Source organism: Glandiceps talaboti, chromosome 2 (genome assembly GCF_964340395.1).
Source record: "Glandiceps talaboti chromosome 2, keGlaTala1.1, whole genome shotgun sequence".
Taxonomy (NCBI): domain Eukaryota; kingdom Metazoa; phylum Hemichordata; class Enteropneusta; family Spengelidae; genus Glandiceps; species Glandiceps talaboti.
This window is the reverse complement of record NC_135550.1, coordinates 16,841,924-16,866,754: the sequence shown is the minus strand read 5'-3', so window position 1 is coordinate 16,866,754 and position 24,831 is coordinate 16,841,924. Positions and strand designations below refer to the sequence as shown.

Genomic DNA, 24,831 nt, shown 5'->3' with positions numbered 1-24,831 from the left:
TTTTCCTATTGATGAAATAGAAACCTGTAGGTGAGCAGCATAATTACCAAGCAGAAAGCAATGTCATAGGAGAGGAGTTAAAGAGTAAAATCAGAGAAAATGAAAGATTACACAAACAGGTGGGTAATTAGATAATTTGTTATTCTTATTTATCATTGAAATAAAAGTGCATATCATTTAGTTCTTTTGCCACTATTTTCAAATTTTGAGCAGGTTCAGAATCCATGTGACATTGTTTCGGGGGAGAATACTCTAGACAATTCGGTATTTTTCCCCAATAATTTTCTTCATTTGGCCAAGGAAATACAAGTGACCTAAGGGGCCTTGTCTAGATGAGTTGTGACAAACCCGTAGGTCACAAGTATTTTCTGGCTGAATGATGAAAAATATTGGGGGATAATATTTTACCTCCTCAAGCATAATTCATGTAAAATCGGGGGAAAATAATGATGATTTCGAATGTCTTGACTCGTATTTTGAGCTATGCAGAACCAGTGATGTAGACACATGTTGTGATGATGTAGAACGACCAGGGTATATTATCCATATTTTCTGTTCAAAGACAATATCTTGGCTTGTGCGTGGTATAATGTAATGACAGCTTGCAAGAGTGAATATATAGCTATTTTATTTGTTACACACAGGTGTACGAATCATCAGAGGAACACAGACACATTGTTGTCCATCTTCAAGAGAGACTCGCCATCTTAGAAAGAGACAACAGTCAGCACCAGGCAGTCTTGGAAAGTACTCAACAAAAACACAAAGAAATCATTGAGAAACTACAGCAAGACAAAGCAATGCTGGAAGTCAAACTACAGTCACAAGAAAAGGAAGTAAAAGAAGCCACACTCAAGGCTTCCAAATGTGAGCAAGAATTGAATAAAATGAAAAATGATCTGACTGGTCGACTTAATAAAGCAGAGAGTACAATCAGAGATAAGTTACCGTTCAATGATACAGGTGAGATGTTTATCTTTCAAATAATCTATGGTGTGTGCTGAGGGGAGCTACTTGACTGGGGTAATGGGTATAGGTGTACCTTGGCAGATGACAAACTTCAAGCACAAATACTACTTGATGGTATTAACTTTTTATGCATAAAAGACCTTTTGAACACATAATGTGTTTCTTAGCACTGTCATCCATATTTTGGTAGTGATAAATACACATCATTAAGTACTTCGGTTAGGGTACTTTGTCTTAGTTTGACAGACCATTGCTTTGGTATGGCAGTCAAAAGCATAAACAGTTCACAAACATAATTTAATTTGTCCTTCAGTCTTTATAAGACTTTCGGCCAGTTTGAATCATTCCCAGTAATATCTCTCACAAATGATATTTCTGAATCAACCCAAGCTTTGAAATACAACATCTTGTCTTGAAATTGAACAAACTGGTTAGACCAAGTGACCAGAGAGAGGGTGCCACATTCATTGGGGAGCAACCCCTGCCAGATACTGGGTATATGATAATATGTGACTTATGACTGAATCTGTATAGATTGTTAATTCAAGAGAGAACACCAGTTACAGTGTACTATTTCTGTCAGTACTTGGATTATCAGCTGTTTACTGTATGTGACCAACTGTTTCTTGTCTTACTCCCACAGAATATAGATCCTTAAATGCACTCAATGTTCCATCACACGATAGGAAACATCAGGTAAGATAATCTGTCACTCTGTACCTTACCTTGTTTAAATGGGGGTATTTCTATGTCTTACAGTGTACAAGAGAAATGACACCTTTTTTTCCATTACCTGTTTCAGCCACACAGAAGTTAATACATCTTTAAAGGCTCATGTTGAATTAGGATTAATATTTGGATGTGAAAATGGTTTTCTGGCAGAATTTTAGAAACATTTTGTCCTGAACAAAACAATGAGTCTTTATATGAATTTACATGGCTCCATTAATAAGATAGCACTCTTGTGAGAACACAGGATGTAATCATTGCTGTCACCCCAAACACACATTGCTGTCACCCCAAATACACATTGCTGTCACCCCAAACACACATTGCTGTCACCCCAAACATGCATCACTTTCACCCCAAACACACAATGCTGTCACCCCATACACATCACATTCACCCAAAATGCATCACTGTCACCCAACACACATTGCAGTCACCCAACGCTCATACATTGCTGTCACCCCACACACATTGCTGTCACCCCCACACACATTGCTGTCACCCCATAAAAACATTGCTGTCACCCCCACACACATTGTTCTCACCCCACACACACATTGCTCACACCCCAAACACCCCAAACACACATTGCTGTCACCCCAAACATGTATGCATTGCTGTCACCCCCACACAAATCACCATCTAACAAAATGAAAGCACTCACATTACTTTCACTTCATACACATTGCTGTCATCAACACACCCTTCTTACAACCCACAAATATCACTATTTTACAAATGAAAGCACACATTATTATGCCAAATTGAAACACTTCTCAACTTGAGCAACTTTAGCATCTTGTACCAAGTAATAGAATGAAATATAATTATTTCGCCAAAAGTAAGTCTGAATACCTCCAAAGTACACAATTCCACATGTAAATTATCCTTTGAATCCTACATTGTACACTTATTTCAACTTTCTTTGTATGTTTCTTTCACTTCTAGATGAAAGCAAAGGAAGTAATAGGTCAAGCTGCTACTCTAATTAAAGAGTTCACATCAGGTCTTTCCAATTTCCACACCTATGCTGAACAACGATCCAAAGTGTACCCTGTAGATTGTGCTACAGACACACTCAGTGCAGTCAATGTCAAGGTAATATTAACTCAGGCCTGTTTACACATTGGTAAACAACACTTTTACAACCCATAACACCAAAGTGAAGCATTTTCTGTATGTACCACAATCGTTTATAATGTCCATATCAAGTACAACCCATAACACCAAAGTAAAGCATTTTCTGTATGTACCACAATCGTTTATAACATGGATATCAAGTACAACCCATAACACCAAAGTAAAGCATTTTCTGTATGTACCACAATCATTTATAGCATCCATATCAAGTACAACCCATAACACCAAAGTAAAGCATTTTCTGTATGTACCACAATCGTTTATAGCATCCATATCAAGTACAACCCATAACACCAAAGTAAAGCATTTTCTGTATGTACCACAATCGTTTATAGCATCCATATCAAGTACAACCCATAACACCAAAGTAAAGCGCTTTCTGTATGTACGACAATCATTTATAACATCCATATCAAGTGTAAAAGTATACTTTTTCATTTGCTAATTGACCACATTAGAAAGGCCACATGCTAGGCTTGTAAATAAACCAATTGAAACAGTGTACTTTTACACTTAATATGAATGCGATAAATGAGTGTAGCACATAGAGAAAGTGCTTTACTTCAGTGTTACTTACAGATGAGAAATAGGCATTTATCTTGAGACAAAACAACTTCATGGTGGGTTTTTTTTCTACTTGAAAAAACAATGCAAAACAACATGGCCCAAGACTGTATTTGTGACTCATCAATTGCAAAAAACTAAGAAACTAATTTAAACAGTTTGTTATTTGTATGTACAAGAAGTGTTTTGAAACAATTTATTTTACACATATTGATAATTTTGTAATTATTGATTCACCAATATAGATTTGGTCTATGTTGATGCACATTGTAAAAAAAATAGTAAGGTTGTTTTATTTAATTAGAAATCCTCAACAAATACCCAATTCTCATCTGTATATCCACTTTAATTAACTCCTATCCCAAGTTGGAGCCAAGACAATTTTATGTCTTTATTAATGTTCATGAACATATCCTGGACATCTGTATGTATGGTTGGTCTTCTGAAATCCTCCTTTACATCTTGCTCTGCATGTGTGTGACTTTGTGGTACCTGAAGTAGGAGCTAGTGATACCTGAGATAGAATGTAGAATAGTAATGGGGTTTGTGTCCCATCCAAAGACATGCATAGAATATTCATTCATTCATTTATTGCCAATTTGAAAGTCAATATGTACATGTCAATGATGACCACATAAGACAAAAGGAGAACCAAAATGACAATTTTGAGTAAAAAAAATAGCTTTCCGCCAATCAAGTTTGGCTCCATGGCTAATGGAAATAATAAGTTAACATTACGGGCTATAATGTATTATATAATGTTTTTAATGTACTACAGGAGTTTCATGCAAACAGTCAACCGCAATTTGACATGTAATTTTATAACATTGTTTTGTCTTTTTCTTCCATAGTTTTGTGGTTATTTACATGAGAATGCTTCCTACTTGAGAGCAATAGATGGGACATTTAGTAATTTTATAACATTGTTTTGTCTTTTTCTTCCATAGTTTTGTGGTTATTTACATGAGAATGCCTCCTACTTGAGAGCAATAGATGGGACATTTAGTAATTTTATAACATTGTTTTGTCTTTTTCTTCCATAGTTTTGTGGTTATTTACATGAGAATGCTTCCTACTTGAGAGCAATAGATGGGACATTTAGTAATTTTCAAGAGAGCATAAAAGAGGATGCTTTGATAACACTGGTAGGTACACCCATTGTGTTGTACAAATCCATGCATTAAACTATACCATACATGGTAGAGTTTGTCCTCTTGGGAGCACCGTTGGAACACTCCATGACTTTGACAACTTTAATGAATGGAAATATTAACTTTACAAGACAATATCTTGCTGAACTTATCATAGTTAACAACCCTTCAAGATCTTTGTGTTTAAGTCATACAACACTCAGGGTTCCCAGAACAAGATTTAAATCATATGATATGGAGAACGGTCTTTCAGCTATACCGCTGCAATTCTTTGGAACCAACTGCAAAACACTGTCCACTCTGCACCAGTTATTGAGACTTTTAAGTCAAGACTTATTTTTTTTGTTTTATAAGAAGGAAAAAGTAATACATGACAAAACAAAGCACAAACAAACCACAAGACAAATACAGAAAACCAAAAACACCTACATGTCAAAATAAGTAATAAGTGATGTGTTTACAAAGTATGTTCCTAGAGGATGGTATTCGTTTTTCAAGAGAGCTTATTTTGTGACAGTATCTATTGTAAAGCGCCACTGACCATCACTTGATGGATACTAGATGCTATATAAATCTCTTTATACTACAGCTAGACCGACTTGGCCAATCAGAGGCCTTGATTTCGGTTGGTTATATGGAACCATAACCCACTCTTTCTTAGGGGTGTGACCTATATTACGCTCAACACTCAATTTGCATGCAACAAATTACACACAATTTTGAAGAAGATCCGTTTGAGCCAATCACGCCGTAGTATAAGTAAGATAGACATAACCCTCCCGAACTCATTGACTATCTTTTACTTATTATTATTGTTGTTAATATTATTATTATTTGGTGTATGTATTTGAACCAAGCTTTATGTATTAGAATACTCTGATGGTGACTATTGTAATCTTGAGTCAAACATTAGCATTTTAGTGCATATTGTCCTAAAATTCTGACTCATATTACAGGAAACTGCAACAGGACTTCAAGATTTTGCCGACAAATTTAGGAATTATGTGGCATATCATCAAAAATTACTGCCCTACCAACTCTTAAGGTAAGCAAAGTGTATGTACAGCAGTACATTTCATGATATGCAAATGCAATGAATTATGGTAAATCTAGATGACCCAAGGTCACTTGTTCTGGACCAATCACAGAATGCTTGGGTTCAAATTAAAGTACAATAATCTGCTAAATGGAGAAATGAGAGTATAGATGTTGTGTGTTGTAAATTTTTTGAGTTTGTGTTTCTTTTACAGTTGTTGTGTTGCTTTTTATAATATAATCACACTCATGTTAGGAAATGTTTTCAGGAACTGAATTCCTTTTAGTACTGGTGTTTCACGGTTTTGTTTTCATCCAAAAGTTTTACTGATGTTTGTTGCAAGTCTGAGGTACTGACTTAATGTGTCATGAAGGTGCTGTTTTGGTTCAATGTCCAATTTCACAGTGTTATTTGCAATCAGGTGGTTGTAGTAGTACAGATTTACTGCCAAACACCAATATTTCCTGTATGATGAGGTGTACATTCACAAAAGTATATTAGCATTCATTGCTTAGATGTTATTCCCCAATATTTTTTTTCGTTCAGCCAAGGAAAATACGAGTGACCTAAGGACAACCCTAAGTTCACAACTTTTTTACAGCTGAATGAAAAAAAAAACATTGGAGAATAACATAATTATACCAGTGCCCAGTGATATCAAAGTAATATCAGCGTTTTGACTCATACTTCAAACACAGCAGAACCAGTGATGTAGACACGCATTGTCACGACACAGACATGCCTTTTTGTGATGTAGAATGACCAGAGTATATATTCCATATTTTTTGTTCAACTTGGCTCATGCATGGTATAATGCTGTTTATTTCCACAGTTTAGAGGAAGAGTGTGCTATATCAAGTTGTTCCCAAACTCTGGAAACCAGAAACATGGAATTGCATGCAGCTGTGCAAAGACTTGCTTCAGTACTAAGTAGGCTAGATACCTACATTCATGTCATTGCATCTGCCAGTAAGAAGTCATGTGATATCTCAACAGCCAATCATGACGTTATCTTCCAACAGTTAGCTCAGTGTGTGCAAGATCTATACACTGTCATGAAAGGTCAGTAGGTCAGAGTTAGCAAGATGTAACACTCATGAAAGGTCAATAGATCAAAGTTCAGCGAGATCTATACACCGTCATGAAAAATCAATAGGTCAGAGTTCAGCAAATATGTAAGGATTGCAAGAGTTTGCCCAAAGTTTGGCAAAGTGAAGGCTACAATTTGGTCTTGTGTACTTATTGTATGGCAGTGCTAGCAGCTGTGAACAAAATGTGTGTAAAATATCTCTGCAAGTATTACAGTAGTGGTTAGGCATGTTTTGATTACCGTTAACGGTACTAGTAGTCACAAATGAAACAGAACAGAGAGAACAATATAGAAATTTGTTGCTACTTCATGTTTGCTCTGTTTAGGCTACAACACTAGACTATTCTGGCCCTCTCAATTCTGCCTCCACAACAGAATATAAAGAGCACTCCTAGTGGCCAAACCATGAAATCTTTTCTTCTTTTTTTTCAAAATGTCTACGTGATGAAATGTGAATTGGTCACTTCCCAGTTTACAGTTAAACATTTTGGTAGAGCATGAGATGTTAAAATGAAACAATACAACGAGAACACTTTAGCTTTGAAAATCCAATATTCCCTTCAACTACATGTAATAAGAATATTCGATATTTTCATTCAAAATCAGTCACAAACACATTGTATGTGTCACACAAAAAAAGTTTGATCATTTGTTTGCCATCAAGTTGTCATTGTCTTTCATTTTGTTACAGATGTATCCAAACATTACAACTCAAAAGTGTCTTTAGAACATCAACTACCAACAGCTTCACAAAAACTGAAAACCACCGACGAATGTGTTGTGTCATCACTTATATCATTGGTCACTTCAACCAGTAAGGTAGGTTGTCTGTCATTGGTCACTTTGACCAGTAAGGTAGGTTGTCTGTCATTGGTCACTTCAACCAGTAAGGTAGGTTGTCTGTCATTGGTCACTTTGACCAGTAAGGTAGGTTGTCTGTCATTGGTCACTTTGACCAGTAAGGTAGGTTGTCTGTCATTGGTCACTTTGACCAGTAAGGTAGGTTGTCTGTCATTGGTCACTTTGACCAGTAAGGTAGGTTGTCTGTCATTGGTCACTTTGACCAGTAAGGTAGGTTGTCTGTCATTGGTCACTTTGACCAGTAAGGTAGGTTGTCTGTCATTGGTCACTTTGACCAGTAAGGTAGGTTGTCTGTCATTGGTCACTTTGACCAGTAAGGTAGGTTGTCTGTCATTGGTCACTTTGACCAGTAAGGTAGGTTGTCTGTCATTGGTCACTTTGACCAGTAAGGTAGGTTGTCTGTCATTGGTCACTTTGACCAGCAAGGTAAAGGTATGTTGTGTGTCATTGGTCGCATCAAACAGTAATGGTTGAAGAGTGATATCAGAGTGGATGAAGAGTGATATCAGAATGGTTGAAGAGTGATATCAGAATGGTTGAACAATTTGGGGAATTAGAGACAGTTGAGTGTTCACTTTGCCAATATCTGTCATGATTTGTGAGTCTGATAGACGACTGTACAGTTGAAATACTTATCATGTGATGTTTTTGTCTTCCACAGATATCAAGTTTTATGAAATCGCATTTAGAATTCTTCAGTGGTCCTGTAGCCTTCCGTACAAGAGGACACAGTTTCATTAGTACTACAGAAAGTGAAGGTCCATCAACGTCACCAGCTGTAGCACAACTTAGACACAGAGCTGTCCAGTATATGGACATGTTAAAGAGGGTAAGAGGGGTTTCCTGATGTACTTATTTATACATGTACCATAGACAATGCATTCTGATTTTTACACGAACACTGTGTAATATTTACACTCTGCTGTCAGCAACAGCAGAATAGAATAGATAGTGGTTGGTCTAGTTGCTGGGGGAACAGAATAATAAGATTCTTAGACTAGAGTGGCTGGTTCGAGGGGGTGGGAAGCAGAATAGACTGGGAGTGGTTGGTTTTAGTTGGGGAGGAGACAACAGACTCTGAGAGTAATTGTTTTAGCTGCTGGAGACTAAATAGATTCTGAGAGTGGTTGGTTTTAGTTGGGGGGGGGGGGGTAGAACAGACTCTCAGAAGTTTTCTAAAGTTTAACAAAGACAGTAACAAAGGTGTTGAATGTTTTCAGCCACAACCAGAAACAGTTCCATATGAGACTGCCATGTTAAACAGGAGAATTTTACTGAGTTCTACAGAAAGTAAGGTTGGGCTTACTCAACAAGTGGCCAGTAATTTGGATAAAATCACCAAACTAGAACAAGAGAAAGAACATTGGATGCTGGAAGCACAACTCACACAGATTAAATATGATAAGGAATTACAGGTAAGAATTATTATGTTGTATAGCCAGTATCACTTGTAGTGTAATTCAATACATATCATCAAAGCATGGCACACTTTGCCCAATATGACGGGTCCTCAATGATATTCATTCATTGATGTGGCTTTTTTTCTCGCTCTCTCTCTCTCTCTCACTATCTTTACGTGTGTGTGTTTGTTTGTGTGTGTGTGTGTGTGTGTGTGTGTGTGTGTGTGTTTCAATGATGCCTGTTGAGTACTACTCATGTGAAGCAATGTGACTTATTCAAGTTGTAGTTATGCCATATGCCAGTTTTAACCTAACAAACAAACTATGTATATCCGTAGCATAGCATAGTTTATTTTCTAGTAGGTACAGAAGTACAAAATGTTTTGTTTTTTACAGAGGATCAAACAGCTTGAATTAAACCAACCTAGAAGTCAACAAGATGATGGCCCATCTAAGATAACTGCTGCTAAGTCACCAAACAGTCCCACAATGAATCAACTAAATCTAGAACCTAAACTAGAAACTTCTTGGGTAAGTACTACATATACAACACTGACATAACAATGTGTACAAAATTACTAGTATGTCAGGGTGTGGTTATTGGAAAGACAAAAGATTGTGAAGTGTGGACACTAGGAGTGCTGTTCAAATGTTTATTCAACGAGAAGGTAGAGGAAGAATGGGGTGTGGGGTCATCAGAAAGACAAAAGATTGTATAGTTTGGACACTAGGAGTGCTGTTCGAATGCTAATTCAACGAGAAGGTAGAGGAAGAATGGGGTGTGGGGTCATCAGAAAGACAAAAGATTGTATAGTTTAGACACTAGGAGTGCTGTTCAAGAAGATAGCACCTGAATGGGTCTACAGGTGACTCAAGACTTCCAGTGTATTGTATAAAACTGTGATATATATTTCCCAAATTAGGAAAGGTGTGATAGGAAAGGGTATGGTTGTCATAGAAAAACAAAAACAAAATCGGTGTGTGTTTACAAATTGTCTGCTCTGTGTTATCTGTTTGTAAAATGACATCAATGTGAGCTTTAGCGTTTACTGAGAATGGTAGAATTTACAGCTGTTCAATGGGCCCAACTGACCTATATTTTGATAGTTTACTTCATTTATTTAGTCTTCGAGGGGAGGGGGGGGGGGGGGCTATTAAAATGGATTCTGTCCCTCCATGCAAAAAAAACAGTATATTGCTACATAGCTTTAACACTTTAATATGTAGAGACACAACCTTTCTTGTAACAAAGTGATCTCTGACCTTGACCTTCAGGGCCCGGCAGACTATCAAAATTAAATCATTTCTTGAACATCACAGACACTTTGTAGCATGTATGTGTGACCAATTTCTTTTAAATCATGTCTAAAGGCATTTCTTGATATTTTTCTAAACATAACATGTGAACTTTATATGTGTCTAAATAGTTGCGAGACTCGATGATTTTTAGACTACTTTCAGGTGACAAATTTGAAGAATGTAGTATAAAATCCAGCTGTCTATTGTTGATTTGTTAACAAATTAAAACCGATGGAAAATGAACAGAGGAATAAAATGCGGTATTCTTGCTACTAGGCTACACCATAAGAGAATTGATTTGATGTCACAGTTTTTAGCACAAAATTCAGTTGTGCTATAGGCATGAATGTAGCTCCCCAGGAAGCAGTTCAGGTCTACTTCATTTACATACATTCATACATTACCTTAACGCAACCCAAATATTTTTGCATGTCATTATTTGATAATGTTTTTTTGATGTAACTACGGTATGTTGTTGTTAACATGAAATTTTCTTTTTTCATCGTTTAGCTTGGGAAATTTGAAACTACACAAATAACGATAGAAAAGGAAGATGAAGCCAGAGAGCAATTGATTAAGAGACATTATGCCAGTAGAATAGCTGAGTTAGCTATGCAGTTGCAGAAATCTGATAGCAAGACAGTGCACTTTAATTCTGAGGTAAGTTATTTCTCTCTATGTATGTGTGTATGTATGTATGTATGTATGTATGTTATTGTATGTATGTATGTATGTATGTGTGTGTGTATGTATGTATGTATGTATGTATGTGTGTATGTATGTATGTATGTATGTATGTATGTATGTGTGTGTGTGTGTGTGTGTGTGTGTGTGTGTGTGTGTGTGAGCTAGTGAGTAGGGGTGATATGTGCAGGAGGATAGACAAATTAAAGCTAATGTGCAAATTAAATTATGTATGTAAATTGTGCATGCAAAATATGTTTTGTGTGTGTATGCATGCAAGCAAGCAGGCATGGGTATGTGTGTGTGTGTGTGTGTGTGTGTGTGTGTGTGTGTGTGTGTGTGTGTGTTTTATAAAGTTCAGCTATTAAACTCATTGTCATGCTGACATTGTTAGTCAACCAGGATCAATTATATTGATCATAGATTACAGCTATTTGTAACATGCAAACTCCATGTATCTGAAATGCATTTCCAATTTCTTTTCTTCATTAGCATGCTATTAATGCATAATACTAAAATGCTACAGGTACTACAAATTCATAATTTCATATGTTTTTAATACGTAATACACTGTACCATGCAGTTTAGAATTCTAGACTCTATGTGCTGTACATGAAAGAAATTAACAAACCTATCAAGAATGCAGCTCAGAGGATAATTGGGAAGGAAAGTAATTTTCTTACTGTAGACATGCTTCATAACACGTACAGCTAATGCTATGATTGCAGAGTGAATTTAAATTGTCATGCCTGCATCACATGAATCCTCATTTCAGATAATAGGACCATACCACATTATGGACTGAACCATTGTAAAAATGAACCTGGTGAGGCACATGACAGGATTGATAGAGCAATTGTGTATTGGGTAGGGTTTTGAAATAGTAAAACAATGCCTAGCTGCCACATCTATACAATTACAAAAGTTTGATGTAGTGAAACTTGAACTACTAGTTTGTAACGCAATAACTGTTACCATGAGGGTATATTTAAAGAGTTGATATTTCAACTGTCTTAGATATTATTAGATAGCTATATACAACCTGACAGTCAGGTTGAAATAATTCCAAATATAAATGACATCATGAGTCTATATATAGCAACAATCAATAGACAGGTTGTATTGATAATCACTCAACTATGAAACTTTGTTCTAATAATTAACAGACCATGATTAATGGGTGTTTTATGTAATCTTACGTAATATTCCCTGATCAAACACCCCCTCCTGGTTTACTCTATTTGTGATAAAGGTATGTACAGCTTTAATAGTAGAATTGTGTATTCATCGTCAAGCCTTGTAACCTTGTCTGATTTCTTTGATCATTGCAAGTATTTCATTTAGAGATAGTCCATGCTATACTTGCTGTTTTGAAGATTATTTTCAAATTGATTTTTACCACACCTTTGTGTTGTGAGTGGGTCATTCCATTGAAACTCATATTAGGCATATTCCATTCATTGTCAAGTCCCAGGAGTGAATATGTGTTGTCTGTCTGCTTGGCACATTCCATTTTTTTTTTTGAATGATGGATTGTCTGGAGAGATGTGAATGAAAAGGTTGATGGCATCTAGTAGAGGTAGTTGACATTAATGAAAGGTCATTACCCAGCAAAGCGAGGTGAATGGCCTGTCGATTGATCAACTTGGACAAGATGGAGTGACCACTCAATAGGTGAATGACCACGCTCCAAAGGTGAATGACTGGCCAGTGTTTGAGAGTTCACAGGAAAATAACGAGTTTGATCATAGATCCCTGGAGGGTCTATGGTTTGATAGTTTATACTGAGATGAATTGAACAAAATTATATCCTCATGTTGGATAGTCCATGGATTCAAATAAGATCTTGTCTTTCAATACCATTTTTTTCTCCCAACTTTCACTTTTATTTCAAATAGTGAACTGAGCACCTAAAACATGCAACCATCTTTTTGTGTAAATAGAAATTTGAAATTTCTGTCACTTACAAGTCCCATTTAGGATTAACACTTCAACGTACCAATTTGAAGATAAAAAGCTAGACTAGTAACAAAAGTACTTGTAAATAAATCAGTATTTTGTACTTCAAATACATCCCTTACCCCTGTATACCTCATGATCTTACCCAAGTTTTCAATTTGGTAAAGCATGTTATAACAATTTTGGGATATCTAGAATTCGACATGTTTACTAGTTTTATAGTCCACAACTGTATACAGCAGTCTTTTCGCTGTTGGCAGATATAACAGGAACATTTTACAATCTCCAACAGCAGTCTGCACTCTTAATGAATTAAATGTAGTTCTCTGATAGCGCACCAATCTTGTGTTGCTTCTCCTCAACCTAGCTAATTAATCTACATTAAATATATATAGATGTATGGCTATCAACAACTATAAATAACAAAGATATATATGTCCAATACTTTACACATCATATAGATCAGAGGTATTCAAATACATTAGGTAAAAGGCAGACAACCAAACTTGGATTGTAATGTAATGACTTGCTGGTCATTCACATATATTATATCATGCAAGGTCAAAGTGAAAATTCCTGGAAATGGTCCTATTTATAATAAATGTCCTTGCATGGTTGCTTGGAAACAGTGGTGATGGTGTTGTTGACGTCAGCTGTTATACAGTGTGAGGTGGTGTTGTTGACGTCAGCTGTTATTCAGTGTGAGGTGTTGCTGTTGACATCAGCTGTTATTGAATTAATATGGCTTCAGGCCATCCATACATATAGTCGTTTATTTGTGTATAATTGTTTGAAAACGTCTACAATAAAATTCAATAATTTCTCAGCATGTAACTGTTTGTACTATACCAAGCTAGATCAGTAACTGTTCAGTACACAGTAAATCAGGTGTGGTACTGGTAGAAAATATTGATTAAAGGGACATGGTCTGCAACTCTGAGTATTTTTCATCATTATTGTTTACAAATAACGGGTTACTTATATTAATTTGTAGGATAAACCCCTTACATTGTCCATTACACTGCGTTGGGTGATTCCATTAATTTGTAGGATAAACCCCTTACAAATGCACAATACCCTGTCTTTGGGTGATTCCATTAATTTGTAGGATAAACCCCTTACATTGTCCATTACACTGCGTTGGGTGATTCCATTAATTTGTAGGATAAACCCCTTACATTGTACAATACACTCTGTTGGGTGATTCCATTAATTTGTAGGATAAACCCCTTACAAATGCACAATACCCTGTCTTCGGATGATTCCATTAATTCGTAGGATAAACCCCTTACATTGTACAATACCCTGTCTTCGGATGATTCCATTAATTCGTAGGATAAACCCCTTACATTGTACAATACCCTGTCTTCGGATGATTCCATTAATTTGTAGGATAAACCCCTTACATTGTACAATACCCTGTCTTTGGGTGATTCCATTAATTTGTAGGATAAACCCCTTACATTGTACAATACTCTTTTTGAACTTGGGTAGATGTGGTCAATGCAAAAATATCAATTCACTCTTGGAAATGTGTATTTTATTAAACAATACACTCCAAGTATCTTGATTAACTTTGGATCTCTGAGTAATTTTTTTATCAATTTTCATGGAAAATTTGGCACCTTAACCTTCAGTTCTATTATGTAATTCTCAGCTTGAGAAACAGTAAACACAAGTTTTTACTTACAAATACTGTATCTATACCCGTGTGAAGCGTTAGTCCTTCAAGAGTACAGGGAGGCTATTATTTGAGAGACAAGTGAATAAACATTAAAAAGTATATTCAATTATACCCAGCAACTAAGACCATGTCTATTGCAAAAATGAAAAACCAGGTGTCTGATACAAATAGTGATGGGTAATCAAGTGAATTAACATTTCAAGAATATATTCAGTTATACCTAGCAACTAAGACCATGTCTTTAGCAAAAGTGAAAAACCAGGTGTCTGATACGAAGTGATGGGTAATCAAGTGAATGAACATTTAAAAATGTATTCAGTTATACCTAGCAACTAAGACCATGTCTATAGCAAAAGTGAAAAACCAGGTGTCTGATACGAATAGTGATGGGTAATCAAGTGAATTAACATTTCAAAAATATTTTAAACACAAATGTGCATAGCAACAAGCCAGCAATAGTGTCTTTTGCCAAGTTGTGCCAGTGTGTTACAATGTTATTGCAGTAGTTTTCCATAGGAAAAGGGTTTTTTTTATCGTCTGATTCAATTTCTGTGAATCCCTAAACTACATGAGGAAACTGCAAATTGTAAGAGTTGTGCTTAATGGTGGTTTATAGACGTTTGTTATTTACCTGCAGGTGACACAAGACTAGAACACTCTTACCATTGTCAATGTCCCTAGTTTTCTGGCCTTCATTGTTTCTCAACGAAAATATTGATATTCGATGTACAAATAAATGAAGTTTATTAAAAGTTAAATGTTAATTAGGCAATATCTTATGAATGCAAGCTTCAGATTTCATATACTTTGATATATATGCATTGATGATAACAAAATACATGTTTCTGTAGCTGGCTGATGTAATTAGTCCCCGCCGGATGAAGTCCGGGACGGGGACTTATGGATTGGGTTCCGTCTGTCCGTGTGTCCGTCCGTGCGTCTGTGCATCCGTCCGTCCGTCCGCAGCCGTTTCTTGGAGATGCCTAGACCGATTTTTTTCAAACTTGGTACCGGAGAAGCATACAATAGCATACATATGCATGTTAATTTGTTTCATGATACGATCCAATATGGCCACCAAGCAGCCATTTTGTTTGCAAATTTTCCCTGTCTAAAGCCATAACTCAGACATGCTTGAACAGATCTCATTCAAAGTTGGTATTAGGACAGTGTTCTATGACATACATGTGCATATTCATTGTTGTCATGATACGATCCAATATGGCCGCCCAGCAGCTATTTTGTTTGTGAATTTTCCATGTCCAAAGCCATAACTCAGACATGCTTGAACAGATCTCATTCAAAGTTGGTATTAGGACAGTGTTCTATGACATACATGTGCATATCCATTTTCGTCATGATACGATCCCCCATACCCGACCCATCCTTTATTGTTGTAGGCATGTTCCATGTCCAACAAGCAGACACAACATATCTAAGTCTGCTTGATTTAGGTTCACAAGTGTTGTTGCGTGATCAGAGTAGTGATAATTCCTTAAAACCCAATTATAGCGGGGAGTATGTCATTCTCAATGACTTGTTTTAACTTGTTATGAGTCATTTTCATAATTGATGAAATTTCCCAATTAAGGGGCTAGGGATATACATGTACCATGTATGGTTGCTCAGAATGTCTAAATCTGATAAAACATGGAGGAATAACACACCACTGTACAATATCTTACCCACAATTCTATCTGATTTAAAGTTCCTTATTTTATAACTTCTTCAATAACCCATATTTGCCAACATTTTAAGCATAGTAATTACATTTGATTAATATGCAACAAAAGTACGTTTGGGAATCAAAAATAAAGTTCTAAATTTTGCATAAAAGTGTACCAGCAACTAAATGAAACATGTACTTTGAATAAAACACTTTTCAATGTCAAAGTATCACTAACTTGGGTAGACAGTGTGTATGATGAGTTTTAGTACGTAAATTTATTTTGTCATACCTATTCAAATAAATCTATATCTTTGGCAAAGTCATAACAGTTGCATATATTTTCCATAGTTTCGTAAAAAAAATATTTTGCATGTCTTTCAAGAAAATCTGTTGACAAATTTCTAAAATTGCTACTCCTTCTACAATAAATCATTGATACCAGAACCAATGAAGATATGTATTCAGAAATTTATCAGTGGCAATTATACATTTTGAAAATGGCAAAAATATTCTAACAAAACCCTGTACTCTGGTGAGATCTGTCTGACTTCAAGGAGATGATGTCCAACAGTACAAATCAGAGAGAGTTGTGGGTAAAATATTGTACAGTGCACTCGGCAGACTTGCTTTTGTTCTTATGAAAAGCACTCAGTTTATATCTGGTTACTCACTGTAAACACCCAGACCAATGTGGAAGTGCAAGGTTTTACATGTAATTTACCAATTAAATTGGTATCTCTAATCATCAATATGATATCAGTTCTGACAGTGACATATGTACCCATGTTATACATATTCTTAGTACAAATGAGATGTTCCTGTTCCAAGGTCTAATTCCGCTGCCTCTGACCCAGATCAATTAAGTAAACCTATTTCAATAGACTGAGTCAGTCTTGTGCCTTATATACCACCTAACCTGACCTCATTGCATGGTCATATGATTCATTTAGCCCACTTCTACCTCATAACCTAATAGTCTCATCAAGGGACTCCTTGTTGTACACTATTTGTCAGTGTGACACGAGTTATCACCATTGGTTATTACCATATGTAGGGCAGGATGTAACCATTCATACATAGGTGGGAGAAGACGTCATCTGAGGGACGTGTCTGTTAATCAAACTTATACAGTGTATAGATATATGTACATTGTATAAGCAGATATGCATGACTGTATTTCTAAACAATTCATGACCAAGTTCATTGATATAGTTATAGAAAGCGACTGTATTATTGAGGTACTCAAAGGCAGGGCATATCAGGTCATAGCAGTATACATCATCAGAATACACAGATGTTTAGCACAAAAATAGTACATCCTGCGCCTTATCTTTCTGTCGGAGTTTTAATTGAAATCTCCAGGACAGCTCATATTTGGTTGGTGAATATATGAACTGTTTGCACATATTAAGTAGTCCATATTTATAGATAGGAGTGTTTATTTGAGTCTGTTGAATTATTAAAAAAAGACAATGTGCATGTCAGAGTTGGCCTGCAGGGTACAATGACCTAGCAATGTCTTTTAAATATCTTAAAATCATGGTATTGAATGCGACCGTTCAACTCAAACACCTGTGACCTGATATTTCTTTTAGAATATGCTAAATCCTCAATGATCACGTATTTGTCTGACAATAAATGAAAAGGGTCAAATAAATCTCGTTTCTCTAGAGCCGCATAATTCCACAAACTAGTGTGTTGTTACAGTATCTCATCATATACTAGTTTTTAACAAAGATGTACCTTAATTTACTCTCAATATTCAATTTTATAGTTAAGGTGACTAAAAGTTGAACTCCAGATTATTGAATGAGGTCACACCCACTTGATAAATTCAGCATACTTTTCATTGTTCCTGTAAACTAGTTTATGTTGACCTCTAGGGTATATGACCTCCTTTTGTAACGTGCACAGGTTTCTGCCTATCACTAGTCCCAGTTACCAAGACTCTCGTCTCTGGGGGCACTGCCTACCAGACCTGCCCAAACATTTGGGGAAGTCTCGTAGGCAGCACCCTCAGAGATGAGAGTCTGGGTAACCGAGACTAGCCTATCACAAGCAACTGAATAAATATTTATGATGTTTCATACAGACTGATGAATTTGTAGACACTGTACATCATGTAGATATTGTGTGGCTTTGTAAACTCTACATTGCAGTGTTAGTGGATGTTGTGTGTCTTTGTGTAAACTCTACACTCGCACTCACACTCTTGTCTAAGATAGCCTATGCTAGTATCACTTACGGTCGCACACAGCAAGTACTACTGTAAACTGCTAGTAGCACTTTGGGTCACAGAATACCTTTAGAGGTACTCATACATACCTCACATCTTGGATGTTGTGTTTCTGTGTAAACTCTACATTCATCGGTACACATCTTGGATGTTGTGTTTCTGTGTAAACTCTACATTCATCGATACACATCTTGGATGTTGTGTTTCTGTGTAAACTCAATATTCATCGGTGCACTGCCACAATCAAAGTGTCCTGACTGTTCAGTTTTGTTGATGAAAATAGAAATTTAGTTGACAAATATTTTACATATTAAAGTAAAAGAAACAGATATTTCAGAACATAACAAAACCCCTAGACTGTCGACAGTCGCTTGCGCCTTTTTTTCCTACGTTTTATCTAAACTCCGATCCGGCACAAGGGCCTTTGGCCCTCGACCACTCGGGCCTTCGGCCCTCGATATCAGTTTTCGATTACACTAGTGTTGTGCCGGATCGGAGTTTAGATAAAACGTAGGAAAAAAAGGCGCAAGCGACTGTCGACAGTCTACAAAACCCCATGCCATGTCAGTTTGCAAGTGTGGTGTACTCAGGGTATCTACATAAGTGCTTGCAGTGTTCTCTGCACCCATCGAAAAAACTGCAAGCATGAGTGCAAATACTCCCAAGTACCCACACTGGAACTCATGTAGCATGGGGTTTTGTAATATTTATCTGAAACGGCAAATTTCGATAAAAATCATACAGCATGATTTCATGTGTAGTGAATGATCTAGTCCTCATTTGCATATCATTTGCATGTATGTATGCAATAATGTTTTTTTGTATTGCACTGGAGTGCAAATACCACCAGTATGTGCACACACCAGTGGTACATATGTAGTAAGGATTGTTTCTTTAGTAGTTTGTGATAACTAATATAATGGATGTGTGTGTATACCTAGAATTGGGAATATTAACCAAACAGTCCCTACCTGCATTGATTCTAAGCTGATTCAAACTGAATCAATTCATTTAAATCAATTAGAAACCTGTTCCTGTTCCCAGTTTACTTCTGCTTTTTGGTCGGTTCTGAAGCAATTTACTTTGAATTGGTTCAAAACCACCCCCTAATGATAGGAGAACTGTCTTAAATTTGATTTTCAACCAATTCAACATGACATGTGGGGATATGTTTATAGTCTTCGACCAAGTTCCAAAAAATGACATTTAATTCAGAGTTGCATGATACATAGGTAGAACTCACGTTTGTTTCCATGTAGATACAAAATTTGCCATGACACCATAAACCAACATTTGCAGAGACTACTACAATATGGCAAGTTGATTTCTGTAATTTCTGCATATCTGGTTCAGAGAAAGTACAATGGAGCTAAAATTAGAGTGCATAAACGTTAAAAAACTATTCATGTGACCTAGTTCCTAAACTATAAATCTATCTCAAAGTGCTGGATTAGGTGCTAATGATGTTACAGTCTCAGCTTACACTAGTTTTTTTTCGTTGATCTACTTCCCATATTCAAATGATGATTCATACTTCAGTTCAATGAACTTTCGAACCTATCACTTTCACTTATTATAACGATATAGGTCACAACAGATGAATCCCGTCATTGTGAAAGAGACATTCACACAGCCATGCTTCAGAGTCAACCACTATGTAATGGGGTGTTTAGGTGGTGGGTCAATATCATCTGCATTTCTCATGGGCAGAGCAGCTTCAGACTGAGCCAAGACTGTTCATTTTCACAATGGTTTCTTCCAGAGTTCGTAGAAGGCCACAGACGACTATCACATCATACAACCCTACAGTGTCTGACTTGAATTCATTAGTACGAAATAATTAACATGGCAAAGAAGAAGAATGATAGTATAAATTAGGGCGGCTGTACTCTAAATATCAAATGCACATGTCATGTACATGTGCCAAACTGACATGCAGGAATAAATACTCTGTCCCCACATAGAAATCTGAATTGATTCAAAAGTGCTTCAAAATCAGTTCTCCAATCTCCCTATGCACTATAAAAAACGGTGTCAAACTGATTGTTGAATTGATTTAAAAACCACCTAAGGGTGTTTGTTTCAAAGTATTAAAAAAAATCAGTTTATAGTGGGGACAAACTTTGAATCAACTTCAAACTAAGTCATATTTTCATGCAGCTGTTCACTTGAATACTGACAGTGCAGTAAGTCATTTCTACCAACAAATTATCAGACATTATCCACATATCTTGTTTATTTACTGAATACTTTGTACGCCAACTTTTTGTTTTGTAGGAGGAACAGCTCAACACTTTTCGTGTGGTTCACTCAAAATTAATATAGCAATCATCGCTATCACAATTATTACACCTAACTGTTAACAAAGTGATCTCTCACATTGAAGTCATCTTCATCTGTCATATTCCCATTTAGATTCAAATATTAGATAAAGAATTCTTGTATATACAGCTGACGGCATTCTGTCACTTCTTATCGTCAGCCACACACATCTGATCTACGTTTAATATTGTCACTTTCTATCGTCAGTCTTCTGATATGATGATAGTCTACGTGAATGTCTTAACGGTTCTCTTCATCTTTGGGCAGGAACAGTTAAACTGTCCAGCTCTGTTGTCCTTGTTTCTCACTTAATACATCCATGGTTTGACGGATATCATCAACAACTAGGGTATGACATACTACATTTCTAAAAGAATCCATTTCATACATCATTTGACGTGAATAACATTATATACGATAACTGTGTGACTGAATGTCAGCTTAGCTTAGCAGCAGCCAAATGTTAAAAATGTAGAAATTGATCAAACATTGTGCAGTCTACACTACTACACTATTTCAGCTATCCTAACTGCCATTTTGATTTTGTGAATTTCAGTTTTAGAAAAACTGAACAAATTTTAAGATCTGACTAGTTAGAAGACTGGTTTATTAACATTTTAATAGAGTTTGAAACTGACAAAAATCATGACTTTTTTTTTCATTTTCCCCATAATTAGGCCTAAAAAAGTTGATTGGTTCCCGTTACCCGACCCCCACCTAGTTTTTCACTGCCAACCCTAAACTATTTTTTTTTTTACATATTAGAGAAAAAATAAAATAAAATCACAAAAATTATGAAGTCTTGGGAGAAATAGTGAATGTGGAAACTGACATCAAATTAAAAAGACATCATAAAACTGTTCTTCCAATCTGTAATGGCTGTACATCTGATGGGAAGAAACCCATAACACAGAGACCAGATCAAACACAACTACCTGAACTAGACACTGACATATGAAAAAAAATAAATAAATAAATAAATAATCTACCGATCCCACCTATTCTAACATTGAGTATAATTGAAACCACACAGTATTTTTTGTTAGGTCTTATCAAGATATATTGCCTTGTTTGTGTCCTTATTGACTGTTACAGTCATATGTCTTAGACTATACAGTCAACTCCATGGTCTATATATGTGTGTCAGTCTAGTCACACTTTGGGAGACTGCCAAAGTCTGTATTAAAATTGAATAAAGCAGACTGTACTTTTTGCTCAAGGTTGATAGAAAAGGTCAGAAAAAGGACACCGACTGCAGACTATTCCTTTATTTTTAGGTTGTAACAGAGTTGTGGTTGTTCAAAATAAAATGGAATCTTCCATCTTTTCAATGAGAAGTATGTCATCCGGTCACCTTTATCAGACTGAACCATTATACAGAGAGGAGTGTTATGTGTACCATGTTGGACCAAACTATTCCAAAACACTGCTGTATGTTTGTGTACCAAATGCTGTTTAATACAGAGTACTTGATTGAAACAAACTGATGAAATGAGGGTTTTGAAAGTAACATGTATTTGTTTAATGATAAAATAGTGCAACACTTTTGACATGTACTGTACTGTATTGGTATTTACCTAGAAATAATATATCCATGGTTTTACCAAGACATAGACTGAGATGTGTCGTGTCCTTAAGCTTTAGCCCGGATTAGTCTTTTGTCTTTACTGACTGATACCCGTCGCACGATGTACACAACACGACATGACACAGACACAACACATCATCACGTCGTATCATCCAGACTATGGTTTGCCATCCTAAGGAAAGTCCTTGTATACAGTACAATGGTGTGTCCTACTTTGTAGATGATACAGTACATGCAGATAATGGGTGAATGAACTAGAAAGTGCATTTACTGATAGTTTATATGTATGGAACACAGGGTTAATACACTTACAATTGCAGTCTTCTAATCTATATATGTATGAATAACCAGTGTCTTTGCAATATCAATAAAAAGGTGTTTACTTTAAATAAGATGATACATAGTTGGTCCATCAGTGTTTTTAAGGGCAGTATAGGTAAAATCTACTAGAGTTCCCCTGTCATTTTACCAGGGTTCCCCACCAAAATTATGATACTATACCAGATTTATCATATTCTCCCTTTCTGTGTTACCAGTGTTCAACCAACCTTAGCAAAAACCTTGTCCATTATGTGTGACATAATAATCAGCTCAAACAACCCCACTCCCACCCCCATCCCCACCCCCACCCACACATGATCGACCAAACAAAATCTACCAAGGTTCAGTAATACTACAGGCAATATGATGAAGTGTCAGGTGCAGAAGTGGAAGTATGGCAATATAGGGAGAGGGGAAAGAGGAAATGGACACATATTTCTGGGTAGTTGGCATGTTGATTCAATAGCAAGGCATGTTGTGAAATGTGTGTGTGTGTGTGTGTGTGTGTGTGTGTGTGTGTGTGTGTGTGTGTGTGTGTGTGTGTGTGTGTGTGTGTGTGTGTGTGTGTGTGTGTGTAAACGTAATGTCTAAATCCTCCAGACCTTATATTTCTTATGGTGTCTATTTGCGAAATTATTCAAAATGATTGCACCACACTGACGTCAGGTGTATGATTTGGGTCAAAAATGGGATTCTTCTGAAACATTTATGGGGAAGTTTCTAATTCTAGGTGGTGCACATAGACAATAGACTTAATCTTATAATGATATGCAAATTAGGTATAAAAATAAGATTTTCATTCAAAACATTTTGAATTTCGAACTACCTGACATACTGTGCTAGTACTATGCTAGTACTATGCTAATTTGTTGACAATTGAATCATTGAAATGTGAACAATCTTTGAGAGTTGGCTCAAATCTTTGTCACCCTTCTGTCCATCAGATTTATGATATTACAATAGAAACAAATATATATTTATAGACATTTCACATCATGTTTCTCTGTTCTATGTTCATCTGTGTGATAGAACATTTTTTTTTTCTCACGATATTTTTTTAGTGTCGTGCATTACAGAAAAGGCTTGCCTTGACAGAAAAAGGAAAAGAAAAAATGCAAGTAGAATTATCCACATCAAATCAAAGTATATCACAACTGAGGGTGAGTATACATATAATGTATAATTTCTAATTTAAGGTACAGATTTAAAGGTGAACAATTAATCCAGTCATTCAATTCAAGAACATCTGATTTCATTCAGAGGGATGTAAGTCACCTCACTGTGATGATTCTATACATGGACATTTATAGTGACCTTGAAATATGTACCTTCCATACTGTAATGGTATCACCCAGCTTGAGACTGGAATTTGAGAATGAGATAGCAGTAGCTGCTAGATTAGTCCACTAGCGATAGAGATGTGTTTGGATTAGTCCACTGACAGTAGAGGTGTGTCAGGGTATTTCCACTCTTGTTTGTAGATTATTGGGGGATGACATATTATTACTATCGGTGAAAGTTCCACTAGTATGTGCATGCACCTGTGTGAGTAATCACTGGTACATATATCTTATATGTAATACAAATGATTACATCAAAAGAGATTATCATTTGTTCACCTTGCTGTGGGTCAAATGGGTATTATGTTGATCATTGTGAACCAGACACTGTACTCGGCATTATTGTGATTTCAGGATGAACTTCAGACAACAACCCGTAGTTACGAGTCTCAACTGAGTATGATGAGTGATCATCTATGCAGTATGAATGAACAACTAACGTCACAGAAAGATGAAATCGATGCTCTGAAAATGACAGCTGCTTCTAAAGTGAGTAGATTGATATTCAACAATTACACACACACACACACACACACACACACACACACACACACACACACACACACACACACACCCACACACACACACATACACACACACACACACACACACACACACACACACACACACACACACACACACACACAAATGTTGGAGTAAAACTTCATGAGTTGAATTCCAGCTGTATATTTTCAAGGAGGAATAACCAAACAATTCAAATCCACAGTAGTGTTACCCACCACATACACACACATATGTATATAGAATGTTCACATGGTGTTACACTCA

The 24,831-nt window shown here is 36.2% G+C and overlaps 1 protein-coding gene across 1 annotated transcript in view; it reads left to right on the top strand.

Annotated features, from left to right (window-relative positions):
- Positions 1-24,831, top strand: part of LOC144453396 (protein phosphatase 1 regulatory subunit 21-like) — a 28,909-nt gene that overhangs the window by 3,518 nt on the left and 560 nt on the right. Inside the window, exons 4-17 of the mRNA XM_078144680.1 lie at positions 21-119; positions 645-963; positions 1,613-1,665; positions 2,647-2,796; positions 4,446-4,547; positions 5,510-5,598; positions 6,422-6,651; positions 7,371-7,498; positions 8,202-8,369; positions 8,761-8,955; positions 9,337-9,471; positions 10,750-10,899; positions 23,764-23,862; positions 24,397-24,531. Coding sequence (XP_078000806.1) covers positions 21-119; positions 645-963; positions 1,613-1,665; positions 2,647-2,796; positions 4,446-4,547; positions 5,510-5,598; positions 6,422-6,651; positions 7,371-7,498; positions 8,202-8,369; positions 8,761-8,955; positions 9,337-9,471; positions 10,750-10,899; positions 23,764-23,862; positions 24,397-24,531 — 2,052 coding nt within the window. The remainder of the gene's footprint in view (positions 1-20; positions 120-644; positions 964-1,612; positions 1,666-2,646; positions 2,797-4,445; positions 4,548-5,509; positions 5,599-6,421; positions 6,652-7,370; positions 7,499-8,201; positions 8,370-8,760; positions 8,956-9,336; positions 9,472-10,749; positions 10,900-23,763; positions 23,863-24,396; positions 24,532-24,831) is intronic.